Raw genomic sequence first — 20,119 nt, forward strand, 5'->3', positions numbered from 1 at the left:
GCCTGTCATATTCTCCCTCCTCATGCCTATCTCACAGCCAACTTCCTTCAGGACGCAGCTGACATTTTTATGTAGTCCAGTGAGGACTGTGCTGGACTCAGAGACACAAAGAAACTTAAGGCGCCTCGTCAGGAAGCCTCCTCTAACCACTGCTTTCTCCCTCCTTCAGTGCCCTGTGGTCATCATCTGGGGTCACAGTTTGGAAAGTCAGTGGTCACTGTGGTCTATATTGTCAACCTGAGCTTCTTTGGTAGCCCCCAAATACAGACCAATACTGCATGCCAAGCAGGAAGCTTACAGAAAGAAGGTGCTCACTTCATTCACATTTCTAGGCCTTACTTGTCATTGGGCTTTTCCCCACTTGACTAAATGCTTACTGCTTCACCTTTAAGACAGCCCATACTCCACCCTAGCTGGGTAGCTCAGTTGGTTAGCATGTCATCCCAATATGCCAAGGTTGCAGATTCAGTCCCCTGTCAGGGTAGATACAAGAATCAACCAATGAATGCATAAATAAATGGGACAACAAATTATATTTCTCTCTCTCTCTCTCTCTCTCTCTCTCTCTCTCTCTCTCTCTGTCTCTCTATCTCTCTCTCTCTCTCTCTCTCATCAATCCATCAGGCAGCTCAAACTCACCTTCTCCTGCCCTGTGCCCTGGGCCCCTTCTAGGTGTCCTTCTGTGGGCTTCCAAATCACTTTTACTTCCCCACTCCCGATGCTGGGCCCCTCTACTGTGTTTAACTTCTCTGTGTACCTTAGTAACCTCCGCCCCTCTCCCCAGCTATGGGTCTCTTGGAAACAGAGACAACATACTGTCTGGCCTGATAGAAGATTATTTGACTTGGCTAATTTAAAAAATGCATAGTGCAAAAAAGGTTTCCCCCAACGAACCTCAAAACTATATTAGAAGAGAATGTACATTCAAAGATACACTGCACGAACACGGATGGTACTTGACGTTGCCCAGTGTGTTCGTTTGCTCAGACTGCCATAGTGAAATGCCACACAGTGGAGGACTTAAACAACAGAAATTTATTTTCTCACCTTTCTGGCAGCTGGAAATCCAAGATCAAGGTTTCAGCAGGTTTGGTTTCTCCTCAGGCCCCTCTCCTTGGCTTGTAGATGGCTAGCTGCCTTCTCACTGTCTTCACATGGTCCTTCCTCTGTGTGCATGCATCCCTGGTGTCTCTCTCATAAAGACACTACTCATATTGGAGCTGTTAGGTTAGGTGGCTCAGGAGGCGGCGCAAGAAATAGAGACTCCAGTGAATCAGAAAAGAAAGGAAAGGAAAAGGTTTATTCTGCGTCCCCGGGAGACCCACGTACCCCAAGGACAGGGCACGTGGATTCACGCCAACAGGGAGGGGGGCGCTTTTTTTATACTGCGGTTGGGTGAGGGGAGGGGGCATGAACTGAGTATTCAGCTGAGGAAGTTTCAGCTGCAGGGGGTCAGCAAGGGATTCAGGAAGGAGTCAGTATGGAGCCATATGACCTTATTTAACCTTAATTACCTCTTAAAGGCTCTGTCTCCAAATATGTTGTAATTTCAACATATGAAATTGTGGGGAGAATGCAATTCAGCCCCTAACACCCCAGATATTGAGAAGACAGAACAGCCAGAATCAAAGCATACTGGAACACAAGGAATTAAATTGGTCTGGTCTATTAAAGGAAGAGGCATGTGTTTGTGTTTTGGAAATTTCTGAACAGATTGAGGCCTGGAAGATATTGTGAAACTGAATTCTAAGAATAAAGATATTTTTATTATTGAAGTAGGATTTATTGAAGGGGAAAAATATTGAAGGCAGAGGTTCCATGAAATAAAGCTTTAATCTTCTCAGAGTGGATGGGGAGTCCCCCCAGGAGCAGAGTGTACAGATGCCAAAGCCAAATGATGTAGTGAGGATTAAGGGTAAGGGCCTGGGAGACAGGCAGGGCCACTGCCCTGCATGGGAGCGGGGAGATCCCAGGGCTGCCAAGTTGGGACTTGATTGAGGGAAAGACTGAGAAGATAGATTATTTCTCTCTATAGGCTGGGTGAAAAAATGTACATATCTGTCATCTGGGCCTTGAGGTTTCACATTGGAAAATGCTTTGCTTGTAATCTCTCTTAATCACAACCTGCATATTTCAAGAGTACCTTTCCCTTAGGACTAAATAAATGTAAATAGGGGAGATGGTTCTTAGCAAACACACATTTATAACCAGCCTAGCTCTGGGGCACATTAAGACCACATTGCTCTTGTATTCGTGTCACCCGGTTCTATTATTCTTTTGCTGCCTGGTTATGTGAGCCTTTGTGAATTTAAAGGCAAGTTTGCTGTAACACTGCCTTTTTATTATCCCAGCATCACTGCTAATAATTCTCAGATTGTTCCGTCTGAAATTAAAAGCACAGTGCTGTACTCTTTGGCCCTATAGGGGAGCAAAACATTTTACTCAACCCGTTTAGGGTCCTTGGTGGGGTCTGAAAATTAAGCTGACAGAGACATATTAACAGGAGAAAAGTATACACATTGTATTGAGTTTTTACATGTACTTGGGAGCCTTCACACGAGAACGAAGACCTGAAGAAGTGACTAGAGCAGGAAGCTTTATACCTTATAGAGTAGACAGATAATACATTTGTGAAGAATTGAGAAGATAAAGGGATTTGGAGCAGGGGTAGTAAGTGATGAAGAAATAACTAGGAAGATAATGGTGAGATAATAAGGTTTGTTTGCCTTTTTTCTGGTTTTGTCTCTGGGCTGGTAAAAGTCTGTCTCCAATACAAAGGGAATTTATTTATTGCCTTTAGACAAGTGGTGGTGGGGGCGGGGAGCTTTCTCTGCTTCTTAATTTGTCTTTAGCTCAGAATAATTTTTATGTCAAAGAGGCATATTTTGGGGTGACATATGCTGGTTTTCTTCAGCCCTCATTTTATTTTATTATATATAATTTCTAGAGAAATAGATTTTGGACCCCAGTTTTCATTATTAGCACAAGGACTATCTTGTAGTGAATGTGTGGAGGATATTGTTATAAGACCTAAAACATTTTAAGTTAAAATTGGCAGTAACTTTTAAAGTAAGAAGATGATACCTATCAAAATTAGATGGGGAAGTTCAAGTGCATGTAAAGAACAAAATGGTTTGCAAAGGCAGGTTGTTCTAAATCAATGTCAAAGTTTGACATGAGAAGAGTAGAGAATTTTTGAATCATGTCTTTGTCTTCTCTCTTAATCTATATATATTCTAATGCTTTGCATTTTTTTAAATTTAGGACTCCATGCACACAGGAAGCTTGCTATAGAAGGATTAGAGAGTAACCTGTCTTTCAGATCAGCAGCCCGCCAACCATGGTCTCTAGGCCTAGAAATGAGACATGACCCTCACAAGTCCAAACTTATTTCCTCATTAGTGATTCTGGGATTCTGGTTGCTCACAAGCAGTTTTGAAAATGAGTGGTTGTCTAGTTAGCTTAGACTGCCTTAACAAAATACCAGAGGCTGGGTGCCTTAAACAATGGAAATGTACTTCTCACAAGTCTGGAGTCTGGGAATTTCAACATTGAGGTGCTGGCAGATTTAGTTCCTGTTAAAGGCTCTCTCCCTGGCTTGCAAGCAACCGCCTTCTCACTGTGTCCTCATATAGTAGAGAGAGAGCGAGAGAGCACTGGTCTCTCTTCCTCTTCTTATAAGGTCACTAATCCCATCATGGGGGCCCCACCCTCATGACTTAATCTAAACCTAATCACCCCCAAAGGCCCCCACCTCCAAATACCATCATTTTAGGAGTTAGGGCTTTAACACATGAATTTGTGGGGGGAGATAAACATTCAGGCCTTTGCAATGAATGCTTAAGGAGAGTTTGAAAAGCATAAAATGATTTGCAAATTTAAGGTATTTTTATTAGTACTTGTTACATTTTTTATTGGCAAGTTTTTAAACATTTCCCCAGTGCCTTGGTTTCTAAGGAAACCAGATTTTTTCTGAGCAATGTTCAGAAAAATAAAGATCTGGTGCAATTTGAAATTGAATAAGGGAAATAGCAAATGTGCAGAGAATTGGGACTCTGTGACAATACATACTACAGCAGTATCTTACATTTCAACTCTGAAGCTCCAATTCTTACTGTATTGCTACCCTATTGCAGTGTGTAAATATTATTATTCAATAGAATATATTAACACCTTATAGATTACATAACAAAAAAGGGAACTTTGAGAGAATGGGAAGCAGGAAAGATCAGTTTTGAGGGAAGGAGACGACCTGGCAGTGTGGGCCATGTAGTACTAAGGGTAGGGTGGGATGAGGAAAGGGTGAACAATCTTCCCTGAGGTCCTCCAGCAGCTTTCAGAGCAGAGGAGTGAGTAGCAGGCATATGAGTGGTAAGAAAGCACTGGCACACTCATATGCCATGCCATTATTGGAGGGTGGGCTGATGTTAGAGAATGAGGAGGGGCACAGTCTAAACAGACTTTCCTCCTTCATAGCTAATGCTGCCTTGATTGGCACCAACCATGCACAGCAGCTGGCATAGAATGTTGAATGAATAGTCAAATAAGTGATTAAGTCAAGTGAATCTACCCACTCACCCTGCCCCTGGTAGCAGTACATCTGCCCTACATCCTCAAGCTCTGCAGTTTCAGACATTGAAACTCATTGGAAGAAGGTTCTAGAAAAAAAGAAGACTGGTGAGAATGTGGTGTCAGTTGCCAGGAGAGGACATTTTGGGATTTTGGTTTACCTAAGGAGGGATTGTTTAAACAATATAATCACCAAAATGTAGTTTCTCCCCAGTTGTTTCAATTTCTTTTCACTCTTTCTATTGCTTTTTATTTCTCCAGAGCATCTTCCCTTTCTTATCTAGATTGCTTAGTTTGCTTTGGAAACAAGACATTATCCAAGTACAACATCTCTTGGAATGACCGTAGATAACACGTAGGCCTTTACAACTGCAATTGTGTTTAGGTATCTGTGGTTTAGTCATTGCACATTAATTGCCATGACTTGCAGGAAATGAACCATAGCCTTGAGTGTTTGTGAATGTGTGTGTGGTGTGGCCAGAGCATGCCTTAACTCTATTGAAGCTGTAGAAGTTATTTATGAAACTTAGTATTTATGCCCTTAATATTTCAAATAAATCTTTTTCATTTTGAATTTGGAAAATTTGTTTCTTTTTTATAGAAAAAATGGTGTTAATATATCTCTTGAAGCTAATTTCTAAGATGGCTTAATTATTTGAAAGAAGTACTGTTTTCTTAGTGAAATATATATTCTAAGGCCTGGAAGGCTAAGGTGTTAGTTGAGTTATTTCTATTCAGGATTGTATAGTTCTGTTATTTTGTTAAACTCAGAGTAGCATCAAATATCAAAATGAAAGGGTCTATGGAAGTTGTTCACCAGGTTTTTGACCTTTTTCAAACAGTTCTTTCTTTGTGTAGGCCCCTCTTTTTTTAATGGATAGTTTTTATTGTTGACAGCATTAGAGATGTCTCCTGTTTACCCCTCTTTGCCCCCATTCTCCCAGCCCCTACCCACTCCCCCAGATCTGTAATAATATGAAAAATATATTTAATGCAATCTGAAATTCAAAGCAAATTAACATAAAATATTATCACCAAAGGCAGTGTGGTGGGGGACAAAGCAAAGCAATGTAATAGAGTATAATTTTCCCCCCATTTTTTTTGTAAATCACATGTGACTTTCAGGCTCTGATACCAGCCTCTGAGAACATCCCCCTAACCTCTGTTGGAAATAGTTGCCTAGATTAACACTCTCATTTTACAGATAAAAAGACTGAGGTTTAAAGACTCAAGGAATGCTCACACACTCAGCATATTAGGAGCATAACTCAGTCAAAAGCCCAGACATCCTGCTGGCTGCTCCATGCTTTGCCCACAACACCCCCCACCTGGTTCCTTTAAGGATACTGTCTGTGTGAGGGAGACATCTTTGCCAGCATCATCTCCCTGTATCTGATGATGCTGACGTTTCTGAAGGTTATCCTGACTTTACATTGTCACAGCAGCAAGGAGGCAGAGGCCAGGGGAGACCTGACAAGCCTGGCTAAGTCTGTGGGTCCTGGCTTATTTTTATTTCCTTTATTTCACTCTGGACATTTATACCACCATAACATAGAAACACTTCCTTAGTAGAGCTACTGGGGAATAGAGGAGACAAAATCTCTAACTCTGAAAATGGATTCATTTATGAAATAAAATTTGGGTCTTTTACCATATTGAAAGCCTTTACTCATGATTGTCCCTGAATAATTCAACAGCTCCTCTCAAACTTCTCATTTGTTCTTTCTTTCTTTTTTTTTTAACAGTGTGTCCGGTGGAGAGTTGTTTGATCGAATAGTGGAGAAGGGATTTTACACAGAGAAAGATGCTAGCACTCTGATCCGCCAGGTCTTGGATGCTGTCTACTATCTCCATAGAATGGGCATCGTCCACAGGGACCTCAAGGTGAGGCCATTGCTTAACAACATCCTTCAGCTGCTCTCCAACTCATAATATACCTGCCCAAGAGGATTGGTTCCAGAGGAGGGATGGGGTTGCTTTGATGTAGATATGGGTGGAATAATGGTGGGCACTTGTGTACTGTTAGTCATCTGGGACTTTGTGACTCAGAAGTAGCTTGAAGGAGGATGAAGATGAGTCGGGCTGGCCATTGCCTGGGAGATTTTATAGTCATGCTGCCAAAGGGCAACCAAGAGTTACATTATGAATTGATTGAAGTCTATCTAAAAGGTAATTTTGCCCTAACCAGTTTGGTTCAGTGGATAGAGTGTTGGCCTGTGGACTGAAGGATCCCAGGTTCGATTCCGGTCAAGGGCATGTACCTTGGTTGCGGGCACATCCCCAAAGGACACAAAGACCCTTCTTCCAGTGCAGTTCTCCAGTCTTCTCCTTATTGCATCTGTTTCAGTACAATACACTATATGAAAAAAAAAGAAAAAAGAAAAGAAAAAGGAGAGAGTGGGTAGAGGGCAGAAGATGAAAGAGAAGGGAAATGGAAGGTTATCAGGAAAGATAGCGATTACAGCCTCTACAATGTCCTGGGTTCCTTTCTTATCTTTTCCTTGTGGAGCTTTGACATCCTTGCCCTTCACTCAGTAGCACTGAAGGATCTGGGCCATATTTGGGCACCTTGGAAATACATTCCTCCCCAGGTCTATGTCAATACCAAAGGGCAAATAATGAACATACCATTTTGAGGAACAGTGCAGTCAGCATTGTTGACCCAAGGCTGTAATGTGGCTTCATCTACAGCAGCTCCAGGTCTAACCCCCAGTACTCACTGCACCCTTCCAGGTAGAAATTCTATCTCAGCACGCATACCCACCACTCATATCATAAACACAGGGATTATATTGCACTGAAGCCATATACACAACTATTAGAAATCTAAACCAATTTAAAGAATAAATTCTAAGCAGGAGTGAAAATGGAATTTCAATATCTCCCATTATCTGGTACCAGGAGTCAAGGTATAAAATGGTGTAGCTTTTCCTTTCATAAGCACTCACTGTAAAGTTTTCTCTTCTTCTCTTCATATTATCATTTTCCATTGAGTAGGCTAATGGCTCCCAAATGTCAATCTGTATCAGAATCATCTAGAGCAGTGGTTCTCAACCTTCTGGCCCTTTAAATACAGTTCCTCATGTTGTGACCCAACCATAAAATTATTTTCGTTGCTACTTCATAACTGTAATGTTGCTACTGTTATGAATCGTAATGTAAATATCTGATATGCAGGTTGGTCTTAGGTGACCCCTGTGAAAGGGTCGTTCGACCGCCAAGGGGTCGCGACCCACAGGTTGAGAACCGCTGATCTAGAGGGCTTGGAAAAACACAGATTGTTGGCCCCACTCCAGACGTTCTGACTCTGTAGGTTTGCAGTGGGGCCGGAGTACTTGCATTTATAAGGAGAGTCTGGGTAATGCTGATGTTGGCTTGAGAACCACTCTTGTAAAACTGCTGGGTGAGAGTATTTGGATATCTCAAGTCCTTACCTGTCACCCTTTGCAGGCTTCTTCTTTTTGTTTTTGTTTGTTTGGTTGGTTGGTTGGTTTTTCGTTAATCCTCACCCGAGGATATTTTTTCCATGATTTTTTAGAGAGAGTGGAAGGGAGGGAGGAAGGGGGATAGAGAAACATTGATGTGAGAGAGACACATTGATTGGTTGCCTCCCACACATGCCTCAAACTGGGGCTGGGTCAAACCTGCAAGAGAGAGAGAGAGAGAGAAACATCAGTGTGAGAGAGACACATCAATTGGTTGCCTCCTGCAAGCACCCTGACCAGAGCCAGGAATCGAACCTGCAACCCAGGTACATGCCCCTGATGGGGAATTAAGCCTGAGACCCTTCTAACCACTGACCAACTAGCCAGGGCCTTTGCAGGCTCCTTGGCAGGTGAAATGGGCTGTGAGCACAATGAGCTAATCTTAGGACCTGGAGATCCTTGAGGGCTAAGTAAGGGCTAGATAGAGAAGATGATTTAGCTGGCACTTCTATGCCAGTCAACAGTGCTTCCTCTGCTCTCTATGCCCTCACCAAACCCAGAATCTATGCTTCCAGTACACAGCAGGCAGCCATCTCTGAACAAGTTAGTGTGGTGACTACGAAGATGTGATGTAATGGGCTGGTTGTCTATACTTATTAGAAATAATTTCTAAGCAGGAAAGGCATTTCCCAGAGGGGCAGTGTTTATTTCCCCCATAGAAAGGCAGATTGGCTGCATGGGCGATATCATTTTTTACTCCCCACATAACTCTTTTGGTAAAACACTTGCAGCTTCCAGCCCATGGAGCTTAAGATCACCCACCAGGCTTATAATTGTGGAAGGAACATTTCCATTTTAGGGCCTTTTTGTGATCTCTTTTCAACAACACAAAGGAATTTGATCTATATGGAGGAAGTTAATGTTAAATTTTCATAAACATCTGAGAAAATTAAAACAAGCTATATTATTTAGGCTACAGCGATGGAGAAGGTGATCAAGTTAATTTAAAACTAAGGCACAGTCCTGGCCCGGTGGCTCAGTTGGTTGGAGGATCATCCTGTACACCAAAAGATTGCAGGTTCAGTCCCCAGTCAGGGCACATTTGGGAGGCAACTGATCAATGTTTCTCTCTCACATCGATGTTTCTCTCTCTCTCCCCCTTCCTCTCTCTCTAAAAACAACAACAAAAAAACAACAAATAAACAAACAAAACAACATCCTCAGGTGATGATTTAAAAAAAAAAACTAAAAAGAAAAAACGACTAAGGTATATTCTGCGATACTTCCCCACCCCACATTTAAATATGCTTTCTTCTTCCTCCAGAAAGGTATTGTTGTATCTTCTTGCCCCAGAACACTACTAGATACAATCAGTTGTTCTTTTTTCAAAATAAGAGACTGAGACAGGAAATGGCCACTACTGCCTCCTCAGATTAGGGTATGGCTTCTCAGCCCTGCACTAGTGACACAGGGACCTGGATCATTCCTTGTGGTGGGGCTGTCCTGTGCATTGTAGGATGTGTAGCAGCACCCTCGGCCTCTACCAACCAGATGCCAGTACCACTCCTGGAGTTGTGACAACCAAAATGCCTCTAAGCATTGCCAACTGTCCCCTAGGGTGCACAGTTGGCCCCAGTTGAGAATCATCATATTGAATTAGGAAGATGGTTGATTATGTGTAACATTAACTTTACAGGAAGTGTTGACCCAGATATTTTAATAGCTTGTCATGTGAATATTAAAGGGTTGGTTGACCTTCCAACTCATGTATTGGCCACCAATTGTCTTGCAAAGATGCTATAAAATATAGTAAGCTAATTTTTCAGGTGAGTCCTGAGCCTCCTAGGACCCCAGGAAGAATTGAGAGATCTCCCCATCTACCACAACCCCCTCTGACAGCCCTCCTAATGCCCACAGGGGCCTCCATCCAGCTTATCCCTGAAGTCTGTCCTCTCTCCCACTTTCTTCCCTGTCCCCCCAACAAAAAGCCTTATTGTCTTTACTAGTCTTGAGCCAATTAAGGTATTGATCTTAACTGTGAATGACCAGTCCATTGAATCCTTCTTAGGGATAATTGTCCTTTGAAAGAGCACTTCGAAGTGGATCTTCTGTGGGAGGAATGTTTAAGAAGGATTTTGGACCGTTTGGTGATCTCCTACCTGGACAAAGCCTTATTCAGGAGCTCACTAACTTTACAGCTGCACAAGTGCTGGGACAAGAAAGATTGTAACTAGGGAACTTAAAAGCAGAAAGCTGCTCTCTGCACCCTTACTGTTCATCAAAGGGTAACCCCTAAGCATTCAGAGAGAACATGCACTTTTGATTAGATCATTACCCCTACTTTCTAAGCATTATTCTTATTTTGACTATTCATTAGCCCACTTTATTCTCTTTTAAAACGCATCTCAAAATCATACACTGATTTTCTTCTGATCTCATCTTTATCCACAGAATTAATGTTGCAGTGACTGTTCAATGCCATTTCTTTTTATGTTGTCATTTTGGGTAGAGTATAGAGGGAAAAAAATTGGGGTTCTGTTAAAGAAAAACAAGTGTTCTGACCCTTGTTAAATGGTAAGGAAGATTTTATTCAAGGCTGGTGTAAGAGGGTGTTCCAGTATCAAAATATGGAAAAGAATCCAACTAAACTCCAAATTCAGCAAGGGAGGTGAGGGTAGGAGGGCAATACTTACATGCTCGAGCAGAGTGAGGGGTCATGGATAGACAGCTACTAAGAGGAGACATCAAGGGTAAGGGGATCCTTGCTAAAAGCAGGCCAAACGCTTACACACTGACAGACAAAGGAGACTCACCAAACTTGAGTGGACACCCTGAGCCTTCTTTTTGACTAGGTCCTGACCTTGGGTTTACCTTGAGTCCATTGGCTCTGCCCACTTAGTTCAGTCTTAGAATCCTGACGATTTAGCAGAAATCCCCACCCTTCATATCTTATCAGACGCCTTGTTCCCTGCCCTCCATATCCAGCCATCCTGCAGCCAGAGTCCCCCTTATCCTTGACGTTGCCTCTTAGCCACTTTTTTTGTCCACTGACCCCTACCCTGTCCTTTGGCTATAAATCTCCACTTTTCCTTATTGTATTCAGAGTTGAGGTCAGTCCCTCTCCCCTACTGCAAACCCCACTGCAGTAACCCCCCTGAACAGTCTTCCTAACCATCATTAACAGGTGTCTGAATAATATTTTTAACTACATCAAAGGGTGGGGATGAAGAACTTGACCAGATATCAAGAGTGAGGGATCCCCTCTGAACTGACTTAGCAGGATTCTGGCAAAGACTGCACTGTGCAGGCCCAGCAAGGACAAGGAGGGACACAGAAGGCCAAGGTCGAGGTCTGGTCAAGAAGAAGGCTCAGACGAGCCTGACTAAGGTTTGGTCAAGAAAAGAGTCTTGGTCAGTTCTCACAATTTCTCCACAGCAGCAATTGCACCTCAGAATCCCCCTCCCCTAAAGGAATTCTAAAATCCAGAGGCCTTTGCCAACCTCACATCCACCAAAGAACAGTATCCCCCAGCCATTCAGTACCCTCTCTGCTGATCCTGCTGCACAGCTAGGCTGAGAACCACTTTTCTAAATTAGTCATGTCACTCCACAAAAGGGTAGTTCCTAAAATGCAATACTTGGGAACCAAATATTCACCACAAGCCACTGACAAGAGAGAATATTGCCTCACTCCTGGGGTTGGGAGGAAACCCAGATCCGAAATGGTATGTATGGGCAAGTGAGTTCCTCAATGCACTCTTCTGCTTCATTCCCTTAAGGTTTGGTACAAATGAGGGACATGATTATGTTTCAGTTGGTATAGTTTCAGAGTTTTCTGGGTGGGGAGACATAACTGGACAACAGCAGAGGTGTCAGTCCTTGACGTTATCTCCCTCAGTGACAACATCATTAATTGAACAACTTTTCCAGAATGGACAAAAAAAAAAAAGTGAGCGCCCCTGTGTTCAGGTCTCAACCTGGCAGTGCAGGGACCCCTCTGAGGCTGACACATCTCCCTCAGTCTCCACAAGCCCTGCCCCCGTTCTTTGCCAGGAACCCCGAGATTCCTGGATTTTACTTAAAATGCTATGCAAATGAGGCTTCATTGTCTCGACCTTGCAACTCCTGTTGTACAGCAAGGCAAACAGCAGCTCAGGGTACTTAAGGGCATATGGCTGGAAAGTGCTGGGTCTTCCAACTCCCATTCATTCCCTGGTGACATCCCTCTGCTGGCCAAGGACAGAACAAGCAGGTGTCAGCTGGCTCAGGAAAGGGGACAGTGAGCACATCTGCTAGAACTACGGCATGGGCCACGGGCAGGCATTGCTGAGGGCAGGGGGAGCGACCCTTGGGTTAGAGAAAGGTTGCTAACAAGGGTCTGGTGAAAGAACAAAATAACACCTGCAAAAGTGATTTTATTTCTGGGTCTCCCTTTCTCCTAACCCAGGAAATGAACCGACAAGTCTGAGATCCCCAGCGTCCTAGTGCTAATCTAAAAATAGAGGGAGAGGCAACGTGTATTTATTTGAGACCAACGAGAATATTTGTATTTGGGTATCATTAATCCAGGCAGAAGCCCAGATCGTGTTCTGATTGGGAGACAAAGGCTAGGGAAGGGGAACAACTCTATCAGTAGAGGGAAGGTGTTTCTGTTGGTAACATAACTTAGGGATGTTCATTCTCAATAATGTTTTTAATTTTCAGTCCATTCATCATAAGAACTGCTTTCTTGTTGTCATTGTATACAGTGCACATTTCCCTAGGTCCAGTCCAGGGGTTATTTTGCCCTGTCGGTACCATTCCAAGGTCTGAGGCATCAGCCTTGCAGGGCAGTCCCTCTGGCATGGCAGCTCTGCTTACCTTACTGTTTTCACTGGATTGCCTCCAAACGGGGTTAATTTTTTTAAGTAGGGAAAATATTAATAATGGGACAAGGACTAACATTTATTGAAAAGCAGTAAATGCCCTCTCCAGTGCTTCATTAAAGACCACTTTTCTTAATGCATTCATTACATCTAAAGGTCAAGTATATTTTTGAATAGTGAATAGATTTTTGTGGTTTGGTGAGTCCACAATTAACCAGCTCTAAACACAGTTTGTAAATACTTTTCTTATTTTCTTTTTAGCCTGAAAATCTCTTGTACTACAGTCAAGATGAGGAGTCCAAAATAATGATCAGTGACTTTGGATTGTCCAAGATGGAGGGCAAAGGAGACGTGATGTCCACCGCCTGTGGGACCCCCGGCTACGTTGGTGAGGACAGTGTGTGTGTGTCCCTGCATGTCACCCTCACCAGTCTTCTTAAGCATTTGAGGCTGGCACATGATCACAGCTGCCTGCATTCCCCTGGAGGGAAGAATAAAAAGAGGGAGCGACACTGGAAGGAGCTGGAAGGGAAGGGATTCCACTCGAAACCTTTTAAGAGTTGGGGAGAAATCCTGTTTGATTTGGGTGAGGGCCTGACTGGAGGCCAGGACTTTATTTGGATGAATTCCCAGATTCTAATACCAGAAAAGTTCATGTGTTTATGTTTTCAAATGCTTTACAGTGAGAGGCTGAGATAACAATAAGGTGCAGACACAAATAAAACATTTAAAATGTTGAGTTAGAAGCAGCTGGAAGCCAAATGTCGATTGGAGGACTCTGGTTGGAACCTTAGAGAAGTCACCCTCATGAATTAGCCAGTCTTGATCTGCACTGGAGAAACAAAGAATGAATGTTTTCCTCAAAATGAGAAGCCCAGGTTTTTTTGTACTAAACATGGGGATGCCGAGGAGGCTACTGACAGATAGGAACATACGGACCCTGAGATTCACCTTCTGTCTTCTGGGACCCGGAGAAAAGCCATTGGCACTCTTTGTGAAGTTTTTGAGACTTTCATTTACAGGAATGGATTCATTCATTTAGCAAATGTACATTAAAGTGCCTGCTATGTATCAGATGCTATTCTAGGCACTAGGGTGATGGCAGTGAATGAGCCTGTCTTCCTGCAGCTTACATTGTAGTTGGGAGTAACAGACAGTAAACAAAGAAACAAACAAATGAACAGGGTTGTTTCAGATTGTGGTAAGTACTACGAATAAACGAAAATAAAACCAGGGCATGTGATAGAGTAACAAGGGTGCAGAGGGATTGGAACTGGGTTCAGGGGATAGGGAGGAGACTTGGGCAGCCAGCCATGGGAATTTAGGGGACATAACATTCCAGGTAGAGGCATCACGTGTGCAATAGCCCTAGGTGGGAAAAAGCCCAGGGAGAGTGTACAGGTTAGAATGTCTGAGAATAGTTAAAACTGAAGTTGGAAAAGACTTTTAGAAAATGGAGATTACGGCTGAATTTTCATCATGCAAACCATGATGGTCTTTCTTAATGAGAACAGGAAGCCTGCCCCAGAAGAGAGGGAATATTATACAACCAACATCATTCCTGTTTGTCTTTGGTAGCAACACAGAGTCTTCCTCAGAAGGCTGAGGAAAATAGGCCTCACTGTGGGCCTAGGGGCCTAGAGCTTGTGGGAAACCCCAGGGCCCAGCCTTATAGTATTTGCATAGCTGCTGCATTTTTAAGGGAACTCACCCAAGAGGAGAAAAGAGCAGGCTGAGGGAATAACTTCAGAGACAAGGAGGTTTAGAAGGAAGGGATAAAGGTGGTGGGAATGTGGCAGGGGATGAGAAGGTGTGCTCAGTGCTGCTTGGCTCTTGACTGTTGCAGGTGGGGGTTGTGTCCCTGGGTTGTGTGTATGCACTAGACAGAGAATAGATAGTTCTGATCCTATTTAAGAGGCCAGAACGGGCCTTGATGGAGATAATGGCATAGTGAGCCATCTCCGTTCTAGGAGAATAAAGTGATCGGTGTAGGAATAGGTTGGGCACCATCGGGGACACCGGAAGCTGTGGCTGTGTCACATGTGCAAATGCATGTGTATGCCTGGGTGGGGCGGTGGGCAGAAACGTGAGCATGTGTGGTGTGCGTGTGGAATTTCTCCAGCTCAGTCCAAGCCAGCAGGCAAGTAGTAAATCAAAACAAATGGACAAGCTTATTCTCATTTCTCTGAGAAGATGGGGAGAAAGAAAGCCTGTTCCGACCATAGACATTAGAAAATGAGAAGGTCTATGAGCTCATGGTGTCCAGGGCCCCTGCCAGGTGGCTCTGCTTCCTCAGCAGGCTGGTGCCCAGGCACTCTGAGCTAAGAAGCTGCAGAAGGTGTGGTGGCTGCCCAGTGTCCCCATTTGGGAAGTCGGCTCTGGGGCTATGACTTCATGTTCTGAGAAAGAATGTCCATATTTACATATGCATCAGACTGCTCTCATATTTGGCTCTGGTGTTGGAAAGCTTTAGCACTTTCTAAATTGGTTTTTGCTTCTTTGCATCTTGGCAGAGCCCACAGAAGGGCAGTTTCTCTGGGTCCTAAGTGACTGCCATTGTCTGGCCTGGTTCTGTTTAGATGTCAGACACTGATGAGTCTGGGAACTGGGAACTGTTTAGATGTGGCCCTTATTCCTACTACCCTAACTGGAGGCAAGTGGAGTCCTTGGTAATCCACTTATCAGATATCAAGTTCTCTGTGAGTGGGCAGGGGAAGAGGAGAATTGTGGTAATATAGCAATTCTGTTACTTCATGGTTAAGCACTGAGACTCCTGGAAGACCTTTTAGAACAAGGATGTGGACACATCGGGAGGCTCCTGTCTATGTAGACATACCTCGGGCAGTGGCCTGTGTTTCGTCCCCTGCAGTCTACAATGGCAAACGCCTATGTAAAGCCCTGCTTACATGTGACCTCCTGTGATTGCTTTCCCAACACCCATCCTCTCCTTTGTCATCCCAGTTATTTCCTGACCCTTTCTCATCATGACTCTGATTACACTGCCTCAGGGTCCATTTTCATTTGTGTCTCTCCCCACCATGCTGTGGGTTTTTCTAGAGCAGGGACTGTGTCTTACTCGTCTTGGCACAGATGCTTGTTGACTAACTAAAACTCCTAAGGTTCTGAAAATCAGCATTTTTTCCCTTTCTCTCCTCCCTTTGTATTCATTCAGCCTGCATTTATTGAATTCCTATTATGCACTCTGCACAGTGGTTTGGTGTTAGGAATACAGATATGAATAAGACATATTTGTTCACAGTCAGTATTATTGTGAGAGACAGAGGGCAACCAGGTACATTGAATAATGTATGGTAAGCACTACATTATTCAACCATTCAGGAATTATTTATTTAGTGCCTACCATCTGTTCTAGGCTCTGAGGATACATCAGTAGAAAGAAAACAAACAGATAAAGGTCCCACCCTCATGACACTTACATTTGAGTGGGAGGGAGACAGATGATAAGCAAACAGCTATGCATGTTAATTAGTACCTTAGATGGTGATAAGTACTCTGGAAATAAATAAAGCAGTCAAGAGATGAGCGTGTGTGTGTGTGTGTGTGTGTGTGTGTGTGTGTGTGTAGGTGGTTGTAGCTTTAATCATGGTGCTGAGGGCAGCTCTCACCTAAGACGGTGGTGATGCGGTAAAGACTTGACAGAAGTGAAGAAGCTGGCCGTGCTGTTATTTGGAGGAAAAGTATTCCAAGGGTGCTGCAAAGGCCCTGAGGCATGGAGACTGGGATGAGCAGAGAGGAAAATAGGGCAGATAAAGTCAGAGAAGCAATGGGAAGGGCAGGTGCAGACCAGGACTACAGGTCATTGTCAAAATTGTGGCTTTTACTCAGGTGGCAGGAAGCTATTAGAAGGTTCTGAGGTAAGGCATGGCATGATCTGACTTTTCCAAGGATCCCTCTAAGGTACAGGTTGGCAGAGTGGAAGTGGTGAGAAGTTGCCAGAGTCCACATATAATTTGAAGATAGTATTATCAAGATTTGAAAAATTGAAAGGGATATCCAGGGTAATTCCAAGGATTTTTGGTGTGAGCACCTGAAGTGGCATACTTGCCTTGAATTGAGATGCTGCTGGGAGGAGCTAGTTGCAGAAATATTATCAGGGGTTTGGGTTTTGTTTTGTTAAAGTCTGCAAGGTCAAGGAGGCTGCTGGAATATGAATGAGTCTGGAGTTCTGGAGAGAAATCCAGCCTGGAACTGTGCAGTCTTCTCGTTACATATGGTAGTTAAGTTCCATGAAGTCCCGTGAACACTGAGTTAGTGAAGCCTGAGCCACTGCTCCGAGGGAAAGACAGGGTTAGGATCCTGTGGGCCTCTGATCACATTTTCAGCAGCTGATCGATACGTACCCTTGTTTTATGTGTGTTTCTGTTCAACGACACCTTAATATTATTGTTGATTTATTAACATTGAACTCATGGCCAACAGCACATGACTCGTGCCTGAACAAACCTGGTCAGACACATGTGTTTTCTCCATAAGGCACATCCAGGCCTTCCTGTGCTTAAGAATCTACCCATACTTCAGCATTATAATTGGGGCCCATCTGAAACAGTGAAGTCAACAAAACGCACCACAATGTGAAAAATGTGGCGCAAATTAGATCATGAAAACAATACTTGTTTACAGTGTGAGAGCCAAAACAAAAGGGCAGAGCATTGCCACTTTGACCTCACCTGGGAATGTGCACCATGGGCAACTCAAAGGTTTAGCCACTCTGCTCATGTCCACAAATGGCAACGAAGGCATCACGTATGGATTTGGGGGCTAGAAGTAAACTTTAGTGAGTAGGCAAATTAAAATATATGGAATCCATGAGTAATGAGGATGGTCTGTGTTTGGGAGCTGAAATTCTCTGGATGTATTTTAAAGCCAGGAATCTGGATAAGATTGCCAGCTGGGTGGGTATAGATGGAGGACAGGAAAGGCCCCAGGGCTGAGTTATGGGACTCCAGGGTCCATGGAGTCAGCAGCAGGTAAAGTAAGAAGAGAAGCAGGGAGTGTGGCATCTGGAAAGTGCATCAAGTTGGAGAAAGTACCATGTCAGTTGTTGCTACTAGGTCAAGTAAGATAAAGACTGAATGAGTATTGATCATTGGTTTTGGGGATCTTGAATTATAATTTAACTAGAGGCCCTGTGCACAGAAATTTGTGCACTCGGGAGGAGGGGGGGTCCCTCAGCCTGGCCTGTGCCCTCTTGCAGTCTGGGAACCCTCAGGAGATAACGACCTGCTGGCTCAGGCTTCCTCCCGGGTGGCAGAGGGCAGGCCTAATCCCTAGGTGCAGCCCCTGGTCGGGCTCAGAGCAGGGCCGATTGGGGAGTTGGGGCACTGCCCCCTGTTATGCCCAGAGCAGGGTGGATCAGGAGGTTGCGATGCCCCCCTCAGTCACACTCAGGGTAGGGCCGATTGGGGGCTTGGGGCACCGCCCCCTGTCACACTCAAGGCAGGGGCGATGGGGAGGTTGCGGCACCACTCCCTGTCACACAGAGCAGGGCCTATCAGGGGGTTGGGGAGCTCCCCCCTGCAATGCACCGAGCAGGGCCGATCAGGGGGTTGGGGAGCTCCCCCCTGCAATGCACCGAGCAGGGCCGATCAGGGGGTTGGGGAGCTCCCCCCTGCAATGCACCGAGCAGGGCCGATCAGGGGGTTGGGGCACCGCCACTCTCACACTCAGGGCAGGGCCGATTGGGAGGTTATATCTCTACCCCGTCACACACAGAGCAGGGCCCAACCTGCTCTGTGTGTGATGGGGGCGCCACACCCTGTCACACACAGAGCCGCAGGGCAATCAGGGGTTTGGGCATTGCCCCCTGTCATGCTGATCCCAGTGCTGGGAGACATATTACCCTTTTATTATATAGAATAGAGGCCTGGTGCATGGGTCGGGGCTGGCTGGTTTGCCCTGAAGGGGGTCCTGGATCAGGGGGGGGGTCCCCACTGGGGTGCCTGGCCAGTCTGGGTAAGGGGCTGAGGGCTGTTTTCAGGCTGGGACTGAAGCTCCCAACTGCTCCTTTTCTTCTTTTTTTTTAATTCTGGGCCAGCTTTAGCTCTGAGGCTTGGCTCCAGCTCTGAGGCCTCAGCTGGTGAAAGCGGGTATCTGGTTTGTTTAGGTTCTATAATCTAAACTCTGTATCAACTCCAGCTCTGAGATCCTGGCTAGCTGAAAGCTGGTTTCTGGGGTTTTGTTTAGCTTCTATATTTGTTAAAATGTTTCAAACTGCAGGTCAGAGGCCGGCAAGGCAGGCAGGGAACATTGCAGTCCTCCGTCACTGAAGCAAGCAAGCCTCATGTTCAGTTTAAGCTGCCTGGCTGCCGGCTGCCATCTTGGCTGGCAGTTAATTTGCATATCACCCTGATTAGCCAATGGGAAGGGTAGCAGTCGTACGCCAATTACCATGTTTCTCTTTTATTAGATTAGACTAGAGGCCCAGGGCACGAATTCGCCCATAGGTGGGGTCTGGCCTGACTGCCCTGATTGGGAGGGTGTTGGTGTTGGGAGGGTAATGGAGAGTGGGGCAGCCAGGGGCAGGGGGGATGAGGGGGGGTGTGGACAGTTGGCTGGCTGGTCCACCCCCTGATCAAACTCCCAGTTGAGGGGACAATTGCTATTAGCCTTTTATTATATAGGATTATGACTAATTATGTCTGTGAGAGCCTGGCCATCAGAGAAATGCCAAGAAGAAGGTAAAACAGATCTTTGCAAGGAGACCCCAGCATGTCAATCCTGAGGATAGACACAGCCAACTCCACCTGCCATGGGATCTTGGACAAAGAAGCCACAGCCTCATTTCTTCTGGGCAGTTTTCCATTTGACCAGGGCAGAGCCCAGCCATGTGACATCTGTGAGGCAGAAGAGAGAGAGTGTTGTTCTCCCCTCTGACTCGGGGGACACTGCTCCACTAGCCCAGGCCAGGAGCAGAGGGTTGCTGACTGCTTTTAACTTTAGTTCAGACTCCTGGGTAGTAGTGTTGTTTCAATTTGTGAACACTATTGTTTTGTTGTCATTGTTACCTAAATGTCTATTCAATTGACTAGTTAATTTTGGCAACATCAAGATTATTGCTTCAGTTTAAATTAGCTCTTTAATAATGGAAAAATACTAAAAAATGGCTGTTTATCCCAATGCACATAGTGTCATAGAAGAAGGCAAAGGAATCTGAGCACTTGAACTTCATTTACCCATAGCAGCTGCCCAGATCATACATGCCCTTTATAAGGAGCCATGACCCTTGCAGATTGTCACTTCA

The 20,119-nt window shown here is 44.7% G+C and overlaps 1 protein-coding gene across 1 annotated transcript in view; it reads left to right on the plus strand.

The window, feature by feature from the left end:
• CAMK1D (calcium/calmodulin dependent protein kinase ID) overlaps positions 1 to 20,119 on the plus strand; it is a 387,416-nt gene that overhangs the window by 326,058 nt on the left and 41,239 nt on the right. Inside the window, exons 4-5 of the mRNA XM_015572046.1 lie at positions 6,315 to 6,453; positions 13,120 to 13,246. Of these exons, the coding sequence (XP_015427532.1) occupies positions 6,315 to 6,453; positions 13,120 to 13,246 (266 nt within the window). The remainder of the gene's footprint in view (positions 1 to 6,314; positions 6,454 to 13,119; positions 13,247 to 20,119) is intronic.

Source organism: Myotis davidii, unplaced genomic scaffold, assembly GCF_000327345.1.
Source record: "Myotis davidii unplaced genomic scaffold, ASM32734v1 scaffold749, whole genome shotgun sequence".
Classification (NCBI taxonomy): Eukaryota; Metazoa; Chordata; class Mammalia; order Chiroptera; family Vespertilionidae; genus Myotis; species Myotis davidii.